Source organism: Leptosomus discolor, chromosome 22 (assembly GCF_034619465.1).
Source record: "Leptosomus discolor isolate bLepDis1 chromosome 22, bLepDis1.hap2, whole genome shotgun sequence".
In the NCBI taxonomy this organism is placed as follows: Eukaryota; Metazoa; Chordata; class Aves; order Leptosomiformes; family Leptosomidae; genus Leptosomus; species Leptosomus discolor.
Genome location: NC_141412.1, coordinates 7,705,653 through 7,731,990, shown reverse-complemented (window position 1 = coordinate 7,731,990; position 26,338 = coordinate 7,705,653). Strand labels below are relative to the sequence as shown.

At 63.9% G+C, this 26,338-nt stretch overlaps 2 protein-coding genes across 2 annotated transcripts; one reads left to right on the top strand and one right to left on the bottom strand.

The window, feature by feature from the left end:
• The first annotated feature begins 205 nt into the window (after positions 1 to 205).
• On the top strand, positions 206 to 8,152 carry ROBO4 (roundabout guidance receptor 4). Its single transcript, XM_086476968.1, has 20 exons — positions 206 to 269; positions 401 to 445; positions 543 to 821; positions 902 to 1,040; positions 1,115 to 1,242; positions 2,230 to 2,342; positions 2,457 to 2,676; positions 2,752 to 2,873; positions 3,591 to 3,762; positions 3,843 to 3,993; positions 4,079 to 4,209; positions 5,062 to 5,238; positions 5,336 to 5,624; positions 5,719 to 6,306; positions 6,393 to 6,545; positions 6,872 to 7,051; positions 7,113 to 7,262; positions 7,344 to 7,672; positions 7,785 to 7,919; positions 8,016 to 8,152. The coding sequence occupies exons 1-20, from the start codon at positions 206 to 208 to the stop codon at positions 8,150 to 8,152; spliced, it is 3,702 nt and encodes a 1,233-aa protein (XP_086333094.1).
• A 1,442-nt stretch (positions 8,153 to 9,594) lies between these two features.
• On the bottom strand, positions 9,595 to 25,187 carry ROBO3 (roundabout guidance receptor 3). The gene is made up of 28 exons (XM_086476889.1): positions 25,040 to 25,187; positions 20,166 to 20,492; positions 18,663 to 18,820; positions 18,447 to 18,567; positions 18,217 to 18,355; positions 17,868 to 17,995; positions 17,646 to 17,770; positions 16,399 to 16,570; positions 16,086 to 16,297; positions 14,505 to 14,586; positions 14,252 to 14,420; positions 13,999 to 14,165; positions 13,258 to 13,379; positions 12,952 to 13,171; positions 12,756 to 12,868; positions 12,474 to 12,645; positions 12,162 to 12,347; positions 12,047 to 12,070; positions 11,944 to 11,977; positions 11,758 to 11,861; positions 11,411 to 11,639; positions 11,195 to 11,363; positions 10,939 to 11,144; positions 10,523 to 10,735; positions 10,237 to 10,343; positions 10,078 to 10,155; positions 9,890 to 9,997; positions 9,595 to 9,809 (listed from the first exon to the last, which is right to left on the bottom strand). Exons 1-28 carry the CDS (start codon positions 25,185 to 25,187, stop codon positions 9,595 to 9,597), a joined length of 4,248 nt encoding a protein of 1,415 aa, XP_086333015.1.
• Positions 25,188 to 26,338: the final 1,151 nt, after the last annotated feature.

Below are 26,338 nucleotides of genomic sequence, written 5' to 3'. Positions count from 1 at the left end.
CCGCGCCCGGGTGCTCCCCCCACCGTGGCTTGGCCGAGCTGTTTGTGTGCCCGTCCCCCCCCTGCCCCCCCCCCCTCCCAGCGCTTCCCGGCCCCCGTGTCCGGCTATTGTCCCCCCCTATCCGGAGCCGGATCCGGCGCCGGTGCTAGCGGGGAGGGACCGGGATTTCGGGGAGGAAGCGGGAAGGCTGAGCGCCGGGGCCGGCATGGCGGGCGGCTGGGCGACGGCGCTGGGCTTGGGGCTTTGCCTCACCGCGCTGCGCCGGGGAGGTGAGTGCGACCCCGGGGTGTTATGGGGGGACAAAACACCCCTTAATTCCACCCCCCCCCACCCCGCCCGGCACTCAGGCTGAGACCGTGCCCGCTCGGTGCACCCACCGGCCTCCATGTCACCCCCATAGGCTGCCACCCCCCCAGCGCAGCCCCGGCACCCCAAACCGCAGCTGGTAAGGACACCCCGTGGGGATGATGGGGGGCGGGGGATGGGGGACCCCCAAAAAAATCCCGTGGCCACCCACCCATGGTGTCCCCTCCCCGCCGCAGCGCTGCGGGACAATTTCCGCCTGCAGCCGGGCGATTTGGTGGCCACGGTGGGGCAAGTGTTGGAGCTGGATTGCGTCCCCCCCTCGGGGCACCCCGAACCCCGCGTCACCTGGAGGAAAGACGGGGTGACCTTGGACTTGGCGGGTGACCGGTACGTGGTCACCAACGGGAAGCTGCGGGTGGCACCGGCACGCCGGAGCGATTCCGGGCTCTACGTCTGCGTGGCGGCCAACGCGGCGGGCGAGAGGGAGAGCCGGGGTGCCCGCGTCTCCGTCCTGGGTAAGCCAAGGGTCTCCCATGGGTGACGGACGCGTCACACCCAGCCTTGGTGCCACCTCCTCCATGTCCCCACCCCGCAGAGAAGCCGACCATCGTGCGGCGCCCGAGCGACGCCGCGGTGGTGGCCGGCAGCGCCGTGGAGCTGGGCTGCGGCGCCCAAGGGGACCCGGCGCCGCGGGTGCAGTGGCACAAGGAACGCGGGGACCTGCCGTGGGGCAGGTAGGTGGTGGCGGGGTGGAGGGGTCCCTTCGCCGCGGTGGGGGTGGGGTTGATGGAGAACTGGTGACCCACAGGCACGAGGTGGACCGGGAGCACACGTTGCGCCTCTACGCCGTGACGCCTGCCGACGCCGGCACCTACGTGTGTACGGCACAGAGCCAGCTGGGCACCGCCGCCGCCGCCGCCCGGCTCCGCGTGGAGGGTCAGTGGTGGGACCTCTGTGGCCCGCTGGGGCCATCTGGGGGGCCATGCAAGGGGAGCCATCTAACAGGGTCTGTCTGATGGGGTTCATCCAAGGGGGGTCATCCAAGGGGGTCATCCACAGGGCGTTTATCCAAGGGGGAGGTCCATCCAAGGAGGTCAGCCAAGGGAAGACCATCTATAGGGGTCTATCCAAGGGTATCCGTCCAAGGAGGTCTATGCAAGAGGGTCCACCCAAACAGGGTCCATCCAACTGAGTCACCTCAGGGGGGTCCATTCAAGGAGGGTCCACTAAAGGGGGTACTTCCAAAGGGGGTTCATCTCAGGAGGTCCATCTAAAGGCATCCATCCAGCAGGATCCACCCAAGGGCATCTGCCCAAGGAGGACTAAGCAAGGGGGTCCACCAAAACAGGGTCCATCCAACTGAGTCATCTCAGGGGGGTCCATTCGAGGAGGGTCCACTAAAGGGGGTACTTCCGAAGGGGGTTCATCTCAGGAGGTCCATCTAAAGGCATCCATCCAACAGGATCCATCCAAGGGGTTCATCCAAGCATGTTCATGTAAGGGGAAGCATCTAAGGGGATACATCCAGGTAGGGGTCCATCCAAGGGGATCTATTCAAGCAGGTTCCTCCAAGGGGATCTGTTTAAGGAGGTCTGTCCAAGGCGGGGGGTCCGTTAAAGGAGGATCCCACAAGATGTATCCATCTAAAGGGTCCTTCGAAGAGGGATGCATCAATGGAAGTCTATCACGAGGTCCATCAAAGGAGGTCTGTCCAAAAGGTGTCCATCCAAGACAGATCCGTCCAAGGGTGTCTGTCCAAGGACGTCCATCCAAGAGGCGGCCATCCAAGGGGTCTATTAGAATAGGTTCATCCAGGCAGACTTGGGGGTCTCCAGGCATGGGTATCTGAGGTGGGTGCCCGGGCAGGTGCCGAGGGACCTTTCTCCTGCCCAGCGCTGCCGTTAGCCTCTGTCTGCCCCACAGACCGGCTGCCGACGGACCGACAGGAGGCTGCGCCACGGGACCTCCTGGCCGTGCGGCTGCACCTGGACAATGGCACCGTGCTGCCCGCCGCCGCCGTCCGGCTCCGCTGGCGGGTCGGTGTGATGCTGGGATGTCCCCACCGGAGCGGTGGGATGGAACGCAGGGATGAGGCTGGAGCCACATCCTCACGTCCCACCGTGACCCATAACCCTTCCCATCCGCTTCAGATGCTGATGCCGGCACCGGTGCCAGTGGGCTACACGGTGCTGTACCGCTGCCTGTTCCCTGCCAGCACCTCCTGGGTCCGCCATGACGCGGGCAGGGAGCTCAGCACCATCATCCCGGCGCTCCGCAGGGGCTACAAGTACGAGTTCAAGGTGCGACCCTACACTGGAGAGACCCAGGGCTTGGACAGCAACAGCAGGCACCTCTGGATACCTGAAGAAGGTGAGTTGGGCGTTCCCAGGGGTGCCTGGGTGGAGGATGGGGGTCCCAGGGATCTCAGCACCCTTGTCCCGGCAGTGCCCAGCGCGGCGCCCCAGCACGTCACCGTGGGCCAGGTTGAGATGGGGAACGGCACCGTGGTCGTGAGCTGGGAGCCGCCTCCTCCTGAGGCCCACAATGGCATCATCCAGGGCTACAAGGTTTGGGGTGGCGGGGTGGGGTGGGGGGCAGGTCTGGGGGACTTCTGGCCAAGGAGGGTCCATCCAAGAGGGATCTCGACGAGGGGTTTCATCTAAAGGGGCCAACCAAGGTGGAGGTCCATCCCAGGAGATCCATCTGAGGGGTCAATGTAAAGGAGAGCGTAATCCAAGTGGATCTAACCCAAGGAGGTCCATCCAAGTGGGTTCAGCCAAGGGGATCCATCTAAAGGGGTCATCCAAGGCATCTGTCTGAGAGGGGTCCGTCAACAGGAGTCTATCAAGGGGAGTCAGCTAAGGGGGCCCCCCCAAGGACATCCATCCTAGCAGCATTCTTCCAAGGGGGCTCATCCAAATGGGTCCATCCAAGAGGGATCCATCAGTGGGGGTTCCACCAAGGGGATTCATCTAAGGGGGCCCATCCAAGGGGGTCAATCCTGTTGGGATCCATCAATGGGGGTCCACCAAGGGGTTTCATCTAAGGGGGCCCATCCAAGGGGGTCAATCCTGTTGGGATCCACCAATGGAGGTCCACCAAGGGGATTCATCTAAGGGGGCCCATCCAGGGGGGTCAATCCTGTTGGGATCCATCAATGGGGGTCCACCAAGGGGATTCATCTAAGGGGGCCCATCCAAGGGGGTCAATCCTGTTGGGATCCATCAATGGGGGTCCATCAAGGAGATTCATCTAAGAGGGCCCATCTTCTTGGTGCCCGCCAGGTCTGGTCAATGAGCGAAGACTGGCAGCGTCCCACCAACAGGACAGTGGATGGAGGGACCCGCCGCCTGGAGACCCTCCTCCCAAACCCTGGGGCCAAATTCTGTGTCCAAGTGGCGGCTTTCAACGGCGCGGGGCTGGGGGTCCCCAGCAATGCCACCTGCAGCGTTCTGGGTAGGGAACGGGGAGCAAGGTGGAGTGCGGGTGAGGGTCAAGGTGGTGGCACAGGGGTGACGCTGGTGGGACCCTTGCAGGGCTGACAGCAGGGAGCACCGGGGTGGTGCGGCTGCTGCGGCAGCCCGCCGTCATCGCGGCCGCCGGCTCGCTGCTCTGGTTGGCCTTGCTCGCCCTCCTCCTCCTCCTCTGCCAGCGTCGCTCCAGCCGGGACGCCGCGGCTCGCCGCAGGTGAGAGGCCGTGGGGTGGGGGACACCCAGGGGTTCCCTGGTGTGGTGGGGATGGGACACCCTGATGGCACCCCTTGCCCTGCAGGCTGGTGGCCGGTGACTCGCCGTGGCTCGGTGGCCCCTGGAAACCCGGCTGCGCCCCTGGGAACCTCAGCAGCAGCAGCAGCCTCAGTAGCCGGCTCCTGGGAAGCGATGGCAAGGACCCCCACCCCTCCAGTGAGCCCCGTGGGGGCTGGGACCCCCACCCAGTGCCATGGGACCCCCACCCAGTGCCATGGTGCCCCCCACCCTTCCAGTGAGCCCCGTGGGGGCTGGGATCCCCACCCAGTGCCATGGGACCCCCACCCAGTGCCATGGTGCCCCCCACCCTTCCAGTGAGCCCCATGGGGACTGGGATCCCCACCCAGTGCCATGGGACCCCCACCCAGTGCCATGGTGCCCCCCACCCTTCCAGTGAGCCCCATGGGGGCTGGGATCCCCACCCAGTGCCATGGGACCCCCAGCCAGTGCCATGGTGCCCCCCACCCTTCCAGTGAGCCCCGTGGGGGCTGGGATCCCCACCCAGTGCCATGGGACCCCCAGCCAGTGCCATGGTGCCCCCCACCCTTCCAGTGAGCCCCATGGGGGCTGGGATCCCCACCCAGTGCCATGTAACACCCCCCTCTCCCCGCCAGGGTGCTCTGGGACACCCACCCAGGGCCACGGGACCCCCCACCCATCCCAATGAGGGCTCCACATGATGCCATGCGACCCCCGCCCAGTCCCCTGGGACCCCCACCCAGTTCCCTGGGACCCCTCACCCGCTTCCACAGACCCCCCACCCCATGGGCGGGACCCACACAGGGTGCTATGGGACAGCAAATGGTGCCTGATACCCCCACCCTATGCTGGGACACCCCCCCCGATGCCATGGGACCCCCCCCCCCGATGCCATCCCCCCACCTGGGTGCCCCCCCTTACCTCTCTGCAGGTGGTAGGGACCTGGGGACAGACAGAGCTGAGAACAGAGGGGACAAGGGACATCTGGCTCAGCACCCATGGGTGCCCTGCCCTCTCTCACCCCTCCAGCCCTGTCCTTGGAGCCGCCAAGCCTCGGCCCCCCCACACCCCCCAACCGCAGCAGCCTCCGTGGGGGGCACCCGCCACCCCTTGGGGACACGGGGTGCTGCAACGGGGGGCACCCCGGGGTGCACACCTCGCCCAGCACCCCGAACCCAGCACCCTGGGAGCGCATCCGCAAGCGAGGTGGGTATGGGAGGGACACGAGGGGACACACGAGGGACACCAGGGATGTGGCTCACGGTTCCGTGTGTGTGTGTGTCCCCCCCCCCACCCTGCGCAGAGCTGCACCAAGTGCACAGCACCCCGGTGCTCCCGGGTGGCCCTGTCCCCGTCACCGGGAGCAGAGGAGAGTGGGGGATGGATTTTGGGCTGGGAGCTGGGTGGCCTCAACGAAAGGGACATGACAGTGACACTGACACCACCGTGACGGCCGGAGAGGACCCGCAGCAGCTGCCGGTCTTCAGCTCCCCAAAACCACGGCGGGGCAGCGCCTCGCTGGCTGCTGGTGTCACCGGGTCACCAGTGACACCCCCGAGACCACCCCACGCCTGGCACCCACCGGTCACCCGGTGAGTCCGGGTGTCCCCACACGGGGGACGCAGATGGGTGCCCTGAACCCCAACCCTGTGCTGCAAAAAGCCACCATGTCGCTTGCACCTGCAGGTCCCCGGCCACCGTGTGCCTTAGGGACACATTCCTGGTCACCAGGCACCCCAAGGACTTGTCTCCAGCTACTGGGAACTCCAGGGACACGTCTCCAGTCACCAGGTGCCCCAGGGACACATCCCCAGTCACTGAGAGCCCCAGGGATGTGTCACTGGTCACCAGGCACCCTAGGGACATGTCCTTGGTCACTGAGCACCACAAGGACATGTTCCTGGCCACCAGGCACCCCAAGGATGTGTCACCACTCACCAGGCATCCCAGGGATATGGCACCAGCCACCAAGCACCCCAAGGACCCATCACCAGCCACCAGGCACCACCAGAGGGACACAATCTCAGCCACCAGACACCCTGAGGACACATCCCTGGTCACCAGGTGCTCCAGGGACATGTTCCCGGTCACCAGCCACGCCAGGGACACACCATCAGTGATCAAGCGCCAGAGGAACATGTCACCAGCCACCAGGCACCCTGAGGACAGGTCCCCAGCCAGTAATCACCCAAGGGACACGTCTCCAGTCACTAGGCTCCCCAAGGAGAAGTCACCAGCCACTGGGCACCGCAGGGTCAAGTTCCTGGCCACCAGGTACTGCAAGGACATGTCTCTGGCCACCAGGCACCCCAGGACCCATCACCGGTGACCGGGCACCCAAGGGACATGTTTCTGTCCAGCAGGTACCCTGAGGACATGTCATCAGCCACCAGACACCCTGAGGACACATCCCCAGCCAGCAGTCACCCGAGGGACACGTCCCCAGTCACTAGGCTCCCCAAGGAGATGTCCCCAGTACCCAGTCACCGGAGGGACATGTTCTTGGGCAGCAGGTACCCCAAGGACATGTCCCAGTCACCAGACACCCCAGGGATCCACCTCTGGTGACCAGGCACCCAAAGGACATGTTTCTGGCCACCAGATCCCCAAAGGACACGTCACCGGTCACCAAGCACCCAAAGGACACATCCCCAGTCACCAGGCATCCGGAGATGTCTCCAGTCTCTGGTCACCAGAAGGACACATTCTTGGGCAGCAGGTACCCCAAGGACATGTCCCTGGTCACCAGGTACCACAAGGATGTGTCTCTGGCTGCCAGGTGCCCCAGGGACCCATCACTGGTGACCAGGCACCCAGGGGACATGTTCTTGGCCACTAGGTACCCTGAGGATGCGTCACCAGCCATGAAGCATCCCAAGGACACATCCCCAGCCACCGGGCACCCAAGGGACACATCCCCAGTCACCAGGCACCCCAAAGAGGTGTCCACAGTCACCAGCCACTGGAGGGAGATGTTCTTGGGCAACAGGTACCCCAAGGACATGTCCCTGGTCATCAGGTACCCCCAAGGACATATCGTGGGTGACCACACACCCAAGGCACATGTTCCTGGCCATCAGGTACCCCAAGGACGTACCTGTGGCCACCAGGCACCCAAGGGACAGGTCCCCAGTCACCGGGCGCCACTCCCCGGCATTCAGCGATGGGATCCTCACGCCACAGCAGGTGGCCCAGGACCTAGAGGTGGACCAGGACACCACCTGCCCCAGGTACACCCTGTCCCCCTGGGACACCACCATGGCTGCAGCATCTCCCAGTGCCAGCGACATCCCTGCCGTGTCCCCCCGCAGCCCCCCAGTACCGACAACACCGCGATCCTTCTCGCCACTGCACACCTACGGCTACATCTACGGGCCACCAGCCTCTGAGCTGGGTGAGGAGGAAGAGGAAGAGGAGGAGGAGGAGGAAGAAGAGCGGCCAGCGACAAGGGGTTCACCGGGGGGGTCGCTGCTGAACGGCTGGGGGTCCGTATCGGAAGACAACTTCGCCAGCGCCCGCTGCAGCTTGGTGAGCTCCTGCGATGGCTCCTTCCTTCTGGACGCCAGCTTCGCCCGGGCACTGGCTGTGGCCGTCGATGGCCTCTGCTTAGGCCTCGAGGACACTGATGGGGGCTACGGGGGTGAGTGAAGTGCCCCCGGTCCCTGCCCTCTGACCCCACGCACCTCCCCAGGGGAGGTGGCCCCATCGTGACACCATGGTGATGCCACCATCTCCTGCTTTCTCCTCGGCAGGTCTCTCACCGCCACCGTCGCCCTTGGAGAGGATCTTCTCGCCTGGGGTCCCCATCCCCACCTGGGACTGGGGGACAGCGCTGGGGGTCCCGGGGAGAGTTGGGACACAGGTGGCCACGGGCATCCCGCAGCACGGTGAGCGGCGTCCCAACACCAGGGTGATGGGCGCTGGGGGTGGTGCGGGGTGTCACCCGTCGTGGGGTGCTGAAAAATGTCCCCTTTTCTTTCCAGGTGGTGACAGGTTGGGGAGTGGCAGCCCCTGGGCCAGGACGGGTGGCGAGATGGGGACAGGAGCCTGGCGGTCTCCAAGGTGTACGACGCGGCAAGGCCAGAATCCGCTTGGCTCAGCTAAAATTCAGTTTTATTAAGCCGTTTCCCCAAAAGGGGCTCTTTGCTATCAAAAGCCACCCACAAAGGGTGGGTGGCACCAAGGTGGGCGTGTGTCCCTCCTTCCCCAGCATCCTCTTCCTCCCCAAATGTCCTCATCCCTCCATAGCATCCTCATCCTCCCCAGGCGTCCGCCTCCTTCCCCAGCATCCTCATCCCCCAACCATCATCATCCAGCCCAAGCACTGTGGCCCATCCCAAGTGTCCTCATCCCCCCCAAGCGTCCCCATTCTTGTCCTCCCCAAGTGTCCCCATCCCTCCCCAGAGTCCCCATCTCTCCCCAGCATCCCCATCTTCCCCAGCATCCTCGTCCCCCAGCCATCCCTGTCCAAACCAAGCGCTGTTGTCCATCCCAAGTGTCCTTGTCCTTCCCCAGGGTCATTGTCCCCCTGACTGTCCTCATCCTCGCTAACCATTCTCATTCCTTCTGACTGTCCTCGTCCTTCCTGACCATCTGAGTCCTTCCTCGGCATCCTTGTCCCACCTTGACCATCCTTGGCCCTCTTAAGTGTCCTTATCCCTCCCAAGCCACTTTGTCCTGCCTGAATGTCCTTGTGCCCCCTCCAAGCGTCCTCTTCCCTCCTGAGCATTCTCATCCCTCCCCAGGGTCCTCATCCCTCGTGACTGTCCTTGGCTTCCCCAAGCATCCTCATCCCTCCCAAAGGTCCTTGTCCCCAGGGTTCTCATCCCTCCTGAGCACCCTCACCCCTCCCCAGTGTCCTCGTCCCTCCCAACCGTCCTTGTCCACAGGGTCCTTGCCCCGCCAACATCCTCATCCCTCCCCAGCGTCCTTGTCCCTCCCCAGGGTCCTCATCCCTTGTGACTGTCCTTGACATCCCCAAGCATCCTCATCCTTCTTCAAGCATCCTTGTCCCTCGCAATTGTCCTTGTCCCCAGGGTCCTCATCCTTCCCAAGCATCCTTGTCCCTCCCAGGCATCCTTGTCCATCCTGAATGTCCTTGTCCCCAGGATCCTCACCTCTTTTGAGCACCATTGCCCCTCCCAACTGTCTTTGTCCCAAGGGCCTTCATCCCTCCCTGAGCATCCTCCTCATCCCTCCCACCCTCATCCCTCCCAACCATCCTTGTCCCTCCCAGGCATCTTTGTCCGTCCTGAATGTCCTTGTCCCCAGGGTCCTCATCCTTCCCAAGCATCCTTGTCCCTCCCAACTGTCTTTGTCCCCAAGCACCCTCATTCCTCCCGACCACCCTTGTCCCTCCCAAGCATCCTTGTCCATACTGAATGTCCTCGTCCCACCCCAAACACCCTTGTCCCGCCCGCCTCGCGCTGTCACCCCCCGGCCGCTGGCTCTGTGAACCCTAATTTCCATGGTGCCACTCAGAAATTAAAGAGCATCCCCCCCCCGTCCCCGCCATGTCCCCATCCCCGTATCCCCAACCCTGCCACCGGCTCGCCCTCGCCTTCATCGCTTCTCCTGCGATGGGCAGGGAAACGGGGGACCCGGGCGGTGGCGGTGGCCCGTCCCTTCGCCACGGTCCCCCGGCGTCCGGCTGCGCCCCGAGCCGTGGCCGCGGGAGCCGGTGGAGCCGCGGGACGAGATGCTGCCCGTGGTGGAGCAGCTGCCAGACACTTGTCCCCGGGGCAGGCAGGAGGGTTTGCCGTAGGGGACGACCTCGTCTGCAAGGGAGGGGACAACGTTGGGGTTCAGCAGTGACACCCCAACCCCTTTTGGCGCTCGGTCGGTGACTCCGGCTTACCACCACGGCGTGGGTGATGGGTGACCTTGCGCTCGGCCCCGCTCGGCTCCCGCTCTGGCGAGGGGCCGGGGGTCTCCCCCGGCGGTGGCAGCGGTGGCGGTGGCAGGTCTGCGTCGGAGAGGGGGGGGAGAGGGCTGAGCCCCCCATAGACCCCCCATGGACCCCTGGATTTTTCCCCCTCCACTCACCACCCGGCTGCTTTTCCCGGCGGTAGCGGCTGCATTTGGGCTTTGGGTGACTTTTCGGGGTCTCCCTGCGGGTTTTCCCTGGGGGTGACGGCAGCGTCAGGCCCCCCCCCCCAGCCGGTAATCCCCCCCACCCACCCCAAATGGCCCCCCAGAGCTCACCTGTGCCCAGGGGGCGGCGGGCTTGGGGTGGGTGACCCTCGCTGGCATCTGGACTGGGTGGGGGGCTGGGTGCCTGTGGCGGGGTGCCAGTGCCGTGGGGGGGTCTCCTGGCAAAGAGGGGTGGGGGGTGAAGCCTGGGCGGGGGGCTGGGCGGCCACCGCAGTGCCCACAGCGTCACGGGTGGATCGTGACAGCGCGGCCAGAGCACAGCCAGACGGCAGGGGGGGATGGTGACAACATGGATGGATCACGAAGGGACATCTGGACCGTGGTGGGATGTCCAGACCCCAGTGGGACATCTGGACCCCAATGGCATGGCCGGACCACGATGGCACAGGAGGGCTGGATCATGACAACATGGCTGGGTGGTGATGGGACATCCAGGCCCCAGTGGGACATCTGGACCCCGATGGCACTGCTGGATGATGACAGCGCAGCAGGGCTGTATGGTGACAACATGGCTGGATCGTGATGGGCCATCTGGACCATGGTGGGACTTCTGGACCCCAATGGAACATCTGGACCCCTATGAGACATCTGGACCCCAATAACACGTCCAAACCATGATGGCACGGCAGAGCCGTGTGGTGACAATATGGTTGGATCGTGATGGGACACCCGGACCATGGTGGGACATCCAGACCCCAAGGGGACATCTGGACCCTAATGGCATGGCCGGACGAAGCAAAGCCCATCTCCTACCGGGGCAGGCGGGGGCTATCGAAGTCACGGAGGCGGGGGATGTCCTCGGTGGCACGGGGTGACGGCGTCAGCGTGGCGGTGGACCGGCAGCCGGAGGAGGCGGTGGGTGAGGATGCGGCGGTGGCACAGGGGACATCCTCACCCGGGTACCACTCCTCCATCCCCAACCTGTGAGGTGGAGGCCACAGGGCGGACGCTGGGGCCCAACATGCCCTGGCCCCCCTCCGGCACCCCACACTCACCCTCCAGCTGCCTCTTCCTCTTCATCCTCCTCTTCCTCCTCCTCCTCCTGGGCGCATCGGCTGAGCTCACTGGCCGAGGGTGGTGGGGGCAGCAGCTCCGTCCAGCTCACCACCGGGGGTTTCACCGCTTGCCCCAGCTTCTTCCCTTTGGCCCCTGCGGTGAGGAACGATTTTGGGGGGGCGCTGCGGGGAGGGGACCGCGCCACCAGCACCCCACGGGCCCCCCCCACCCCCGTCCCACCACCCTACCATGCTCGGCCCGGCTGCGGGGTGCCTGGGGGGCCGGGGCATCCATCGGTGGGGGACCCCCCCCAGGGTAGGGGGTCCCATGCTGTGAGAAGGGCCGGGGGAAGGTGCGGAGCTCCTCGCCGCCCACCTCGATGGTGCTGTACACCGGCCCCTCGCCGGCCCCCGCCCCAAATTGCTCCGTCTGGGCGATGTAACGGGTGATGCCGGCATCTGCGGAGGGCGGCCGGCACCATCAGGGCTGACCATGACCATGACCATGACCATGACCCATGACCGTGACCCATGGCCCCCCGAGCCCAAGCCACCCATCCCCGCGATGACCCCTCACCGTTGTAGTATCTCTCGGTGGTCGCCAAGCAAGCGGCGGCACCGGCTGCACCACCGCCACGCCACGTGTCTGCCAGCCACGGGTAACCACCGCCGGCAGCTGCCCTGCAAGGAGATGGGGTGAAGGGATGGCGGTGGGTGGCGCTGGGGTCCCAGGGTGGATGGGGGATACCGGGGGGGGGGTTACCTGGGGCTGCCACGCGCCGGAGCCGGGAAAGCGACTGCGGAAAGAGGTGGGGGTGAGGGTGGTGAGGGGCCACGCCGGGTCGCGGCGGCACCTATAGGCTTACCGGTGGGTGTATAGGCAAAGGACGCTGCAAAGAGAGAGGCGGTGGGTGGCTGGTGGGGTCATGGGTGCTGGGGTGGTGGGGGGGGGTCCCAGGGGTAACATCCCCCACCCCGTACCGGCGAAGTGGCTGAGCTCCTTCTTCCTCCGGCGGCGGCCGTAGAGCCAAGCGGCGAAGGCGGCGAGGATGACCCAGCAAGCGCCGCCGACGCCGGCGATGAAGGCCGGGCGCCTGGCCACCTCGGCCAAACGCTCGGCCACGCTGCTCCCGCCCGCCGGCCCCGCGTCCCGCTCCGCCGGGGAGGCTGCAAGCAACGTGGGGAAGGGGGACACACCGGCAGGGGTGCCGAGGAGCCATCCGCAGCACCGGGGTGACCCCTGCCAACCCCCCCACCCACCCGTGGGTGCAGCAGCAGCGACGAGGGACTCACCGATGCGGATGGGGACGGGGGCGCTGCGGGTGCCCACGCCGGCACTGGTGGCAGCAGCGACTTCGGCGTGGTAAGGGACACCGGGGACCAGTCCCCGCAGCACCGTCGCCAGCACCGTCCCCTCCACGCTCTGGTTGATGTGGAAGCGGCTCTCGTTGCCCAAGCACCAAATCTGGGAAGGGGAAGGGGGAAACGATGGGGGACGCTCATGGGGACACCATGACCCAGAGTTGTGGGGGGACAGAGGGCACCCGCTACATCCCCGCCACCGTCTGCCCTTACCCGGTAATCGCGGATGACGCCGTTCTGCTCGGCCAGCGGCGGCGGCTGCCATGAGATGCGGACGCTGGTGCCGTTACCGGCCACGCTGACGGCTCGTGGTGGGGCACTGGGGGCTTCCGGGGGGGGGAACACAGGGGGTGTCACCTCCACGGGGTCCCCAGGGATCCCCGCCGTCCCCCCACAGCCCCACGCTCACCCGCCTCGGGGGTGCGCAGGGCACGCACGGCGCTGTCGGGGCCGTGGAGGTGACGGAAGTAGGGTCGGACCTTCACCTCGTAGTCCTGGCCCCGGCGCAGCTCGGTGAGCAAGGCCCCCCGCTCGCCCGGCGCCCGCACCGCCCGCGCCTCCTCCCAGCGCCCACCGCGCCGCCGGTACAGCACCCGGTAGCCCTGAAGGAAGGGTGCTTGGCGCTCCACCTGGGGACCCAAGGGGAGGGTGGGATGGCGGGGGGGGGTTGCTCGGCACTGGGAGCACTGGACTGGTGGCGCGGCACAGCACTCACGGTCCAGGAGAGGCGGACGGCGCCCGGCGGCAACACCACGGGTTCCTGTAGGTGGACGGCCACTTGCGCCAGCTCCCGCTGCACCTCCTCGGGGTCCAGCCCTTGCTGCGTGGGGCTGGCATCTGCCGAAAACAGGAGAGGGTGGAGGGTCCATGGACACCTCTGCTGGTGGCACGAAGTGGGGAGGCCACGGCGACACCACATTCCCACGGTGGGTCCGTAGGAACCTCCGTTGGGTGGGGATGCACCCAAACATTTTGGATGCACAGGCACCTCCATCAGCATCACCAAGCGGAGATGGACCCAAGGGTGGTGGGCTCATGGGCACCTCCACTGGTGTCACCAAGAGGACCTGGACCCAAGGGTGGTGGGTTCATGGGCACCTCGAATGGCATCACCAAGTAGAGATGGACCCAAGGGTGGTGGGTGCATGGGCACCTCCATCAGCATCACCAAGCAGAGATGGACCCAAGGATGGTGGGTGCATGGGCACCTCCATCAGCATCACCAAGCGGAGATGGGCCCAAGGATGGTGGGTGCATGGGCACCTCCATCAGCATCACCAAGCGGAGATGGGCCCAAGGGTGGTGGGTTCATGGACACCTCCATTAGTGTCACCAAGCGGAGATGGACCCAAGGGTGGTGGGTTCATGGGCACCTCGAATGGCATCACCAAGTGGAGACGGACCCAAGGGTGGTGGATTCATGGGCACCTCCACTGGCATCACCGCCGGGTCTCACCTTGGGTGCGCACGGGCTCTGAGACGCCGCTGGGGTCGCTGAGCCCGTAGGCGTTGACCGCCCGCACCAAGAAGAGGTAGACGGTGTCGGGGACGAGGCCGCTCACCGTGTGGGTCTCACCCTCCACGTCGGCCGCCACCGTCTGCCACGGGCCACCTGCTGCCTGGCTGCCAGGGGACAGAGGTGACCCATAGCGGGGTGGCATTGGGCCACCACGTCACCCCTGCACGCAGCAAGGACGCTTGTGTGATACCTGAAAGCCTCCACTAGGTAGGAGGTGGCATCGGCAGCAGCGCCGTCCTCGTTCCCTTTCCAGCTCAGGGTGACGCTGCTTTTGGTGACGTTGGTGACCACAGGGGTGGAGGGTGGCCCGGGGAGGACACCGGGCTCGGGGGAAGGTTGGGAGAAGTCAAATCCATCACCTGCAGGGAGATGCAAGGAGATCTGGGGTGGCTTCGTCCCCGGTGCTACAGTGTCCCCAGTGCAGTGACGTCCCCGTGACCCACCTTGCACCTCCAGGGAGCCACCCCAGCGTGTCTCGCCCGCCGAGCTGGTGGCCACACACTCGTAGTGCCCGGAGTCTGTCACCTGCGAGGGGAAGAGCTCCTGCCCCATCACCCTGAGCACCCATCTCCTTTGCACCCATCACCCTCAGCACTTACCACCAACATGAGCGCCCAGCACCCTGAGCACCCACCACCCTTTGCACCCACCACGCTTTGCACCCATCACCCCAAGTACTCACCACCCCTTGCACCCACCACCCCTTGCACCCAAAACCCCTTGTACCCACAACGTTTTGTACCCACCACCCCTTGTACCCACCAACATGAGCACCCACCAATCTGAGCACCCACCACCTTGAACACCCACCACCCCTTGCACCCACCACCCCAAGGACCACCTCCCTTTGCACCTACCATCCTTGCACCCACCACCCTGGGCACCCGTTGCCCTTTACACCCGCCACCCCAAGCACCCACCACCCCTTGTACCCACAACCCCTTGTACCCACCAACATGAGCACCCACCACCCCGAGCACCCACCACCCCGAGCACCCACCACGCTTTGAACCCGCCACCCCAAGTACTCACCACTGCTTGCACCCACCACCCCTTGTACCCACAACATGAGCACCCACCAATCTGAGCACCCACCACCCTGAGCACCCACCACCCCAAGCACCCACCTCCCTTTGCACCTACCATCCTCACACCCACCACCCTGAGCACCCATCTGCCGAGCACCCTCACCCTCAGTGCTTACCACCCTGAGCACCCGTTGCCCTTTACACCCACCACCCCAAGCACCCACCACCCCTTGCACCCACCACCCCTTGCACCCAAAACCCCTTTTACCCACCACCATGAGCACCCACCACCTTGAACACCCACCACACTTTGCACCCACCACCCCTTGCACCCACCACCCCAAGTATCCACCACCCCTTGCACCCCCCTCCCTTTGCACCTACCATCCTTGCACCCACCACCCTGAGCACCCATCACCCTGAGCACCCATCACCCTGAGCACCCACCACCCCTTGCACCCACCACCTTGAACATCCACCACCCTTTGCACCTACCACCCCTTGCACCCACCACCCCTTGCACCCAAAACCCTTGTACCCACCAACATGAGCACCCACCACCTTGAACACCCACCACACTTTGCACCCACCACCCTGAGCACCCATCCCCTGAGCACCCTCACCCTCAGCGCTTACCACCTTGAGGACCCACCACCCCTTGCACCCACCACCCTTGTACCCACCAACATGAGCACCCACCACCCCTTGCACCCACCACCCCAAGTACTCACCACCCCTTGCACCCACCAAAATGAGCACCCACAACGCCTTGTACCCACCAACATGAGCATCCGCCGGTCTGAGCACCCACCACCTTGAACACCCACCACCCCGAGCACCCATCTCCCTTTGCGCCCACCACCTCTTGCGCCCACCATCCCTTGCACCCACCGTCCTGCTCCCCACCCCTGGAGCCCTCCCCAGCCCGGCAGTGCCCCCCCCATGGGTGTCCTCCCCGGGGTGGGTGCCCTGAGCCCCCGCTCCGGGCCGGCTCACCCGGAGGCCGGTGATCTGCAGGGTGCCGTTCTCCAGCAGGCTGGCGCGGGGTTGAGCACCCACCAGGGTGCTCCCGTCCTTCAGCCACCCCACGCTGGCCGGGGGGTCACCACCCCCCACCCGGCAAGGTAACCGCGCCGTGGCCCCCACCGGCAACACCGTTCGGTTGGCGGGACCCCGGCGGATCACCGGCGGTTGGTGCTCAGCCGGCGCTACGGTGAAGACCGGGGGGAAAAACCGGGAATTCCTCGGTGCCGGGACAGGCGCCGCTCGTGCGCCGAACGTGCCCGTTCTCTGCCGGCGCGGGACTTACCCAATTCCACCTCCAACCGCGCCTTGGCGAGGACGCTGCCGGCCACGCTGATGGCCTGGCACAGGTAGTAACCGGCGTCGCTGGGCTGCACGTCGGCGATGGTGATGGCGCCGCCGGGACTGACGGAAAAGCGGCCGGTGGGGTGCGGGGGCTGGCCGGGGAACAGCAGGGTCTGGGGGGGAAGGGAGGGGCGCAGAGGGCCGCTGAGTGGGGGAGGGTGGTGGAGGGGATGGGGGTGGGGTGGGGATGGGGTGGGATGGTGATGGGAATGGGGATGGGGAGGGGGACTGGGATGGGGATGGGGTGGGGATGGGGATGGGGTGGGATGGGATGGGATGGGAATGGTGACAGGAATGGGGTTGGGGACTGGGATGGGGATGGGAATGGGGACTGGGATGAGATGGGATGGGGATGGGGATGGGGATGGGGATGGGATGGGATGGGATGGGGATGGGGTGGGGTTGGGGATGGGATGGGGTGGGGTTGAGGATGGGAATGGGGTGGGGTTGAGGATGGGATGGGATGGGAATGGTGACAGGAATGGGGATGGGGACTGGGATGGGGATGGGAATGGGAATGGGGATTGGGATGAGATGGGATGGGATGGGGATGGGGATGGGGATGGGATGGGATGGGGATGGGAATGGAGTGGGGTTGAGGATGGGATGGGATGGGAATGGTGACAGGAATGGGGATGGGGACTGGGATGGGGATGGGGATGGGAATGGGGACTGGGATGAGATGGGATGGGATGGGGATGGGGATGGGGATGGGATGGGATGGGGATGGGGATGGGAATGGGGTGAGGATGTGGATGGGATGGGATGGGGTGGGGTGGGGGGGTAGGGATGGGGATGGGAAAGGGGATGGGAAAGGGGATGGGGACTAGGATGGGATGGGGATGGAATGGGATGGGATGGGATGGTGTTGGGAATGGGGACGAGGATGGGGTGGGATAGGGATGGAGACAGGGAGGGGACGAGGATGGAGACAGTGGTAGTGATGGGGATGGAGATAGGGATAGGGATCAGCATAGGGGTGGGGTTGGAGATGGGGACGGGGACAGAGATGGCGTTGGAGACAGGGATGGGGACAGGGACAGGGCTGGGGATAGGGTTGGAGGTGGGGACAGGGACTGGACAGGGACAGGGATGGGTGTGGGGTTGGAGATGGGGCTGGGGACAAGGATGGGGACAGGGATGAGGACAGGGACAGTAACAGGGATGGGGACAGGGAGGGGGACAGACCTGGCTCCCCTCCTTCTGCCAAAACACGGCGGGCGGCGGGTTGCCCTTGCTCTGGCACTGGAAGGTCACGCTCTGGCCGGGGGTGACGGTCTGGTCGCGGGGCCCGGTGACGAGCTGGGGGGGCACTGCCGCAGCAGGGGGGGGGGGGGTGGGGGGGAGAAAAGGGCTTGGCCCGGTCGCTTTACCAGCACCCATGGGTGCTCCCTCAGGGCCCCCCCTTACCGTGCACGGTGAGGGTGGCCGACGCCTCCGACCTGCCCACGCTGTTGTCGGCGACGCAGGTGTAGGTGCCCTCGTCCTCCGCCCGCAGCCGGCTGATCCGCAGGGTGTTGTCGGGCAGCACCTCCCACCTGGGCGGGGGGAACCCCGCGCCGGCAGGGTGCCGGGGTGCCGGGAAGGCCGCGGGGTGCCGCGGGGACGGGGGATGCGGTGAGGACGCGGGATGCGATGGGGACGCGGGACGCTCCGAGGGCACCAGGCCGGCCGCCACCCACGCCACCCGGTTGCGCGGCCGGCAGCCACCCTTTGGCCCTGGCACCCACCGCGCCGAACCCCCTCGCCCGCCGCTCACCGTCCCGGCGGCATCTCGCCCTCCTCCTTGCGCCAGCGCGCCGCCGGCCGAGGGTCCCCCACCGCCTCGCAGGGGAACTCCGCCGTCCCCTCCACCAGCACCGCTTGGTTGAGCGGCCTCTTGCCGAACGCCGGGCGCTCTGCGGGGGCGGGCGTCAGTCCCACCGGGGGTGGCGCCCATCCCATCCATCCCCCCCCCCCCCCCCAAATGACGTCCCCATCGTCACGCACCGAAGACCACCAGCTCGGCCGGCTCGCTGGCCCTCTCGCCCACCACGTTGGTGGCCACGCAGACGTAGACGCCGGCGTCGCTCTTGCGGGTGCTGGCCAGCATCAGCTTCCCACCGCGGATCTACCGGGCAGCCCAGTCAACCGGGGTGGGCTGGGAACCCCCCAACGCTGGTTTTGGGGGTCACACACACCCCCTCTCCGCCCCGTGTCCCTCACCGTCAGGCGCTCGTCCTTGTCGCTGAGCCGGGCGCCGTCCTTCGTCCAGGAGACGCTGGGTTCGGGGTGGCCGCGGGGGGGGACGCACTCCAGGACGGCGGGTTCTCCCGCCGCCACCACCACGTCCCCAGGGGGTTGGCGGAAATCGTCCCGCAGCACTGGGAGGGGACGGAGGGGACGGAGGGAACATCATGGCGTTGGCCCTGCCTCAGTTTCCCCATCGCTGCGCCCCGTGGGAAAGCTCCCGGGTGCTGCGTCGCAGCAGGACCCGGATCCCACCCCCCGGCCCCACGCGGCGTGGGACCCCCCCAGATCTCGCCCTGACCCCCCAGAAACAACCCCTGGGGTTAAGCGGAGCTTACACGGGGTCTCACCCCGCTCCGGTTTAACCCCAGGCCTGGGTCTAACCCCGAGCCGCGGCTCAGCGGGTGCCCGGAGCCACCCGATGACGTCACTGGGTTTAACGCTTTTCAGGTATTTTCACTGATTTTCATTTCTTGACAATTCTTCTGACTTATTTTCGGGTGTTTTCAACTCTCTTCATTTCTCTTCAATTGTTTTCTTTTCAATTCTTTGCGATTTTCATTTCTTTTCACTTATTTTTTATTTTCACTTGTTTTCATTTCTTTCCAATTATCTATTTCCAATTATTTCTACTTATTTTCATTTCATTTCACTTGTTTGTGTTTCCTTTCACGTATTTTAATTTATTTTCACTTTGTTTCTCTTGTTTTCATTTATTTTCACCTATTTTCATTTGTTTTCACTGACTCACTTTTCACTCAATTTCACTTACTTTCTGTTATTTTCAACTATTTTTGTTTATTTCTGATTATTTTCACTTATTCCCACTTATTTTCACTTATTTTCATTCCTTTGGGCTTATTTTCGCTTATTTTCATTTATTTTCAACTATTTTTATGCATTTCCAATTGTTTTCACCTGTTCTCACTTATTTTCATTTTTTTTCTCTTATTTCTTCTTATTTTCCCTTATGTCCACTTACTTCTGCTTATTTCCATTTCTTTTCACTTATTTTCATTTCTTTTCAACTATTTTTGTTCATTTCCAATTATTTCCCTTACTTTCACTTATTTCCACTTATTTTCACATATTTTCACTTATTTCCACATATTTTCACTTACTTCCACTTATTTTCACTTATTTCCACTTATTTTCACTTATTTTCACTTACTTTCATTTCTTTTCACTTCTTTTTATTTCCGTTTGCCTGGTTTTGCTTATTTTCACTTCTTTTCATTCCTTTTCACTTATTTTTATTCCTTTCCAACTATATTCACTTCTTTCCACACCTTTTCACCTGATTTAACTTATTTCCACCTATTTCCGCTTCTTTCCCCTCCTTTTCACCTCTTTCCCCTCCTTTTCATCGGGCGGTTGGCAGCCCCCTCGCCCCCACAGCACCAGGCTGGGCTCAGCAGTGACACCAGCCCCCCCAGATCCCCCCACCCCAACCCCCACCCCCCCCGCCAGGGGACTCACCGGCCACCTCCAGGCTGGCGTTGCGGCTGGTGGCCTCTCCCAGGTAATTCCTGGCCACGCAGACGTAGACCCCCTCGTCCGGCTTCCCCCGCCGGCCGTGGAGGATGCGGAGGAAGAAGAGGGACCCCCCCGGCAGGAGGGTGCGGTGGGAGCGGGGGTCCTCCCGGTCCGTCTCCACCCGCTCCCCGTCTTTGTACCACTCCACCGCCGGGGCCGGGCGACCCTCAGCCTTGCAGCTCAGGGTGGCCGGTTCGCCCTTGGACACCAGGAGGTCCGTGGGGTGCTCCACGATGCGGGGGGCCGTGTCCTCCAGCTGGGGGTGGGAGCCTGCGGGGAAACATCACGGGGGGTGGTCCCCCAGTTATACTGGGAGGTGAGATGAGGTGTGGCCAGGTCTCAGCCCAGTATATCCCAATTCACCCCCAGGAGGTGAGATGAGGTGTGGGCAGGTCTCAGCCCAGTGTGTGCCATTACACCCCCAGGAGGTGAGATGAGGTGTGGCCAGGCCTCAGCCCAGTGTGTCCCAGTACACCCCCAGGAGGTGAGATGAGGTGTGGCCAGGTCTCAGCCCAGTGTATCCCAGTACACCCCCAGCAGGTGAGATGAGGTGTGGGCAGGTCTCAGCCCAGTGTATACCAGTACACTCCCAGGAGGTGAGATGAAGTGTGGGCAAGTCTCAGCCCAGTATATCCCAATACAAACCCAGGAGGTGAGATGAGGTGTGGCCAGGTCTCAGCCCAATGTGTCCCAGTACACCCCCAGCAGGTGAGATGAGGTGTGGCCAGGTCTCAGCCCAGTGTATCCCCCCTGGCCCCAGCAGAGGTTGGGTGCCGACGGGGTGGGAGCAGGACCCAGGAGGGTCTCGGACCTCTGAGACACCCGGGGATGAGGACAAGGGGACAAAGCAGCTCTGCTCCCAGTAACGCCCCTTTTCCCCCCAGTTTCCAACTGGGCATCCCTGGGGACAGGGTGTTGGTGCTAAACTCCCCCGAAAAGGGGATTTTTCCATCAGCTGCAAGCGATGATTTTCTGCAGCGGAGCTGATAACTCCAGGATGCAGAAAACGCCTAATTTTAAGTTAAAAACCCCCCATATTGGGTCTGTAGGGTTGTTCCAGGAAAATCCCCGCCATTAGGGCATGGGAATTAACGAACTCTCATTAACACCGGCATAATTAATGCTCATTAATGCTGGGTCTAACAGGCTGGGCCCGGGTGGCGTGGCCCACCCGCGTCCCCAGTGCCACCCGCGGCTGGCACCGCCGTTCCGGCCGCGCTCCCCCAGGGTCACCGCTGTCCCAGAGACCGGCGGCGCGCCCACGCCAACACACGCCCAGACACGCCTGTGCACGCACACGCGTGCGGCTTGCACACACCCGTGTACCTGCACGCGCGTGCAGCCACGCACAGGCACGCGTGAGCGCATCCGCACGCATTTGCCCAGGTGCGTGCACTTACGGACGCGCGTGCTCACGCGGTGCGCGCACGCGTGCATTCGTGGCACGCCTGCGCACGCACATGCACAGCCAGGCATGTATTTGCACGCACATTTGCGCATGCACAAGCACACCCAGACGTGCCTTTGCACGCACATTTGCACACACACACATGCATCTGCACACACATTTGCACACACACACATGCACACCCAGACGTGCCTTTGCACGCACATTTGCACACACACACATGCATCTGCACACACATTTGCACACACACATGCACACCCAGACGTGCCTTTGCACGCACATTTGCAGATGCACATGGGCACCCGCACATGCACGCCCACACATGCATTTGCACACACATTTGCACACACATTTGCACACACACACATGCACACCCAGACATTCCTTTGCACGCACATTTGCGGATGCTCATGGGCACCCGCACATGCACGCCCACACATGCATTTGCACACACATTTGCACAAACATTTGCACACACACGTGCACACCCAAACGTGCCTTTGCACGCACATTTGCAGATGCACATGGGCACCCGCACATGCACGCCCACACATGCATTTGCACACACATTTGCACAAACATTCGCACACACACGTGCACACCCAGACATTCCTTTGCACGCACATTTGCAGATGCTCATGGGCACCCGCACATGCACGCCCACACATGCATTTGCACACACATTTGCACAAACATTTGCACACACACGTGCACACCCAAACGTGCCTTTGCACGCACATTTGCAGATGCACATGGGCACCCGCACATGCACGCCCACACATGCATTTGCACACACATTTGCACAAACATTCGCACACACACGTGCACACCCAGACATTCCTTTGCACGCACATTTGCAGATGCTCATGGGCACCCGCACATGCACGCCCACACATGCATTTGCACACACATTTGCACAAACATTTGCACACACACGTGCACACCCAGACGTGCCTTTGCACGCACATTTGCAGATGCACATGGGCACCCGCACATGCACGCCCACACATGCATTTGCACACCCATTTGTGTACACACATGCACCACGCTTCTGCGTGCATATTTGCACATGCATATGCACACGCACACGCAGACATGCCTCTGCACGCACGTTTGCAGATGGACATGCACCCCCGCACATGCCTTTGCATGCACACCGGCACACACACGTGCACACCCACGCATGCATCTGCATGCACATTTGTGCGTGCACAGGCACACCCACATGTGCCTTTGCACGCAGATTTGCACACCCACGTGCACACCCACATCTGCACGCACATTTACACACACATGCACACCCAGACATGCATTCGCACACATGCATTTGCACATGCACACCCAGGCATGCATTTGCACACGCACATTTGCACACACACACACTTGCACACCCACCATGCATTCCAGTGGGGCGCACAAGCCTGTGCTTAGTCATATCCCCATATATCCATGCATGCACACGCATGCACATGCATGCACACACATTCACACGCATGCACACGTGTGCACACACATGTGCACACAGCTCCACGCACGCCACACACGCGTGCCCCCCCATTTGCCCACACACGCACACACGCTCCTGCCCCAGCTCCTGAGCCTTGAGGGAGGGGCCGGGGCTGTGATTTGGGGTGCCCTGGGCGGAGAGGGGGGGGGTAGGGGAATGCGTTGCCATGGGGATGGGATGCAGCTGCCATGGGGACGGCGAGGGATGCTGCGGGGTACCGGGGACCCCGCGGGGTGCTGGTGGGCACAGCGGGGGCTGAGGGGGCCGCAGCTGGGCCCGGTGGCTAATTGGGCCGAGCGGGGGGTCAGGCCAGGCCCCCTCCTGCGCCCAGCCGGCTGCGCCAGGGGGTTTGGGGACACCCCCCCCCTTTTCATCGGCCACCCGGAGCCAACGGGAGGGGGAAGCTCAGCTTAAAAAAGAGGGGGAAAGCTTAAAAAGGGGTTAAAATTCAGGGGGACACCCCCTGCCTCACTCCGCTGTCCCCCACAGCCAGCCCAGGCTGCCCCCCTCTGCCCCCTGCTCCAGCCCAGCTTGGGGACATGGGGCTGGTTTGGGGACACAGGGCTGGTTTGGGAACATAGGGCTGGTTTGGGGACATGGAGGCAGTTTGGGGACATGGAGATGGTTCGGGGGCATGGAGATGGTTTGGAGACACGGGGCTGGTTTGGGGACATGGGGTCTCTCCTGGCTTAGGGTCTAGGGGTTGGTTTGGGGACACCGAGACAGTTTGGGGACACTGGGGGTCAGGGACAGAGGTCTGGTTGGGACACGGTGGGGACTGGGTTTGGGGACATGGAGTTTCTCCAGGCACAGGTTCTGGGGGTCAGTGGGGGAACACAGGGATGGTTTGAGGACACTGGGGCTGGTATGGGGACACTGGGTCAGTTCCAGTTCGGGGTCTGTGGATCAGCTTGGGGACACAGGACTGGTTTGGGAACACAGGGTTGGTTTGGCGACATGGAAATGGCTTGGGGACACAGGGGTGGTTTGGGGACACAGGGGTTTTTGGGGACATGGGGTGTCTCCTCAGTCAGGGTCTAGGGGCTGGTTTGGGGACACAGGGATGGTCTGGGGACACCAGGGTGTCTCCTGGCTCAGGGACACAGGGCTGGTTTGGGGACACGAGGTTGGTTTGGGAACATGGGGTGTCTCCAGCTCAGAGTCAGGGGGTCAATGTGGGGACACAGGGGCAGTTTGAGGACACGGGGCTGGTCCCGGTTCAGAGTCTGGGAATTGGTGTGGGGACATGGAGACAGTCTGGGTCACTCCTGGTTCGAGGACACGGGGTTGGTGTAGGGACATAGGGACAGTTTGGGGACATGGGGTCGTTCCCAGTTCTGGGTCTGGGCGTTGGTCCAGGGACACGGGGACAATTTGGGGACACTGGGTCAATCCCAGTTCACGGTCTGAGGGCTGGTGTGGGGACGAGGGGCTGGTTTGGGAACACGGGGTTGCTCCCAGTTCAGGATTTGGGGACACGGACCTGGTTTGGGGACGTGGGGCTGGTTTGGGGACACAGTGTCGCTCATGATTTAGGGACATGGGGTTGATCCCAATTTGGGGTCAACACAGACTGTTTGGGGACATGGGATCACTCCCAGTTTGTGGTCTGGGGACACAGAGCCAGTCCCGGAATGGGGACACAACGCCAGTTTGGGGACACTGGGTCAGTCCCAGTTTGGGGACACAGGGCAGGTGCCGGTGTGGGGACACGGGGCCGGTTTGGGGACCCAGGACCAGTTGCCGGGTCCCAGCTAGAGGCTGGAGATGGGGGGGGGGGGGGGGGGGGGGGCGGGCAGTGGGTTATTCCCAGCATCCCCGCTGGACCAGGACCGGGGACAGCGGGACAGCGGGACAGCGGGACAGGGGACAGCAGGACCCGGGACCCCGGGGGCCACGTACCGTTGCCGGGGGCGAGGCCGGGGAGGTGGAGGGCGGCGATGGTGCGGTTGATGCCGAGGAGGAACTGGGAGGAATTGGAGCCCTCGGTCCCCAGCGAGTCGGCGAACAGGTTCATCTGCAGCAGCGTCTTCAGCAGGTACCGCAGCATCCTGGCCCGGCTCGGCTTGGTTAGGCTCGGCTTGGCTAGGCTCGGCTCAGCGCGGTCCGACCCAGCTCTGCGGAGCTCGGCGGGGCGAGGCTCGGTCCGACCCAGAGCGACTCGGCTTGGTTCGGCTTGGTTCGGCTCGGCTCAGCTCGGTCCGACCCAGGACGGCTCAGCTCGGCTCCGTTGAGCTCAGGTCTGCACAGCCCGGCTCGGCTCGGCTTGGTTCGGCTCGGCTCAGCTCGGTCCGACCCAGCGCGGCTCAGCAAGGCTCGGCTTGGTTCGGCTCGGCTCAGCTCGGTCCGACCCAGCGCGGCTCAGCAAGGCTCGGCTTGGTTCGGCTCGGCTCAGCTCGTCCGACCCAGGACGGTTCAGCCCGGCTTCGTTGAGCTCAGCTCTGCACAGTCCGGCTCGGCTCGGCTCGGCTCAGCTCGGTCCGACCCAGGACGGCTCAGCCCGGCTTCGTTGAGCTCAGCTCTGCACAGTCCGGCTCGGCTCGGTTTGGTTCGGCTCGGCTCAGCTCGCTCTGATCCAGGACGGCTCAGCTCGACTCTGATGAGCACAGCTCGGCACAACCCGGCTCGGCTCAGCTCGGTCCGACCCAGCACGGCTCGGCTTGGTTCGGCTCGGCTCAGCCACGGTCCGACCCAGCGCGGCTCGGCTTGCTTTAGCTTAGCCCGGCTTGGTTCGGCTCGGCTCTGCCCGACCCGATCTGGCCCGGCTGAGCCCGGCTCGGTTCGGCTCGGCTCTGCACGGCCCGGCTCGGCTCAGCCACGGTCCGACCCAGCGCGGCTGAGCCCGGCTGAGCTCGGCTCAACCCAGCACGGCTTAGCTCGGCTCGGCTCAGCCCGCGGCACCGCCCCCCGGGTCCGGCGGGGAGCGGGGGCGCGGCCAGCGCTGGGGGGGGGGAGATGGGGGTGCCCCTGTGTCCCACCCCCTTTTGGGAAGGGGGGTGAAGAAGGGGGGGAGGGCGCCCATAGGCGGTGGGGGTTCATGGGAGGGGGGTGGAGGGGGATTGGGGTGACCTTTGGGGGTGGGGGAGGAGGAAAAAAGCGGGGGGGGGGGTGTCTTGGGTTGGAGGGAGGAGGAGGAGGAGGTGGAGGAAGAGAAGCAGCAGCTGCCCGGCCTCATCCCAAATAACACATCTGGGGGGTTCA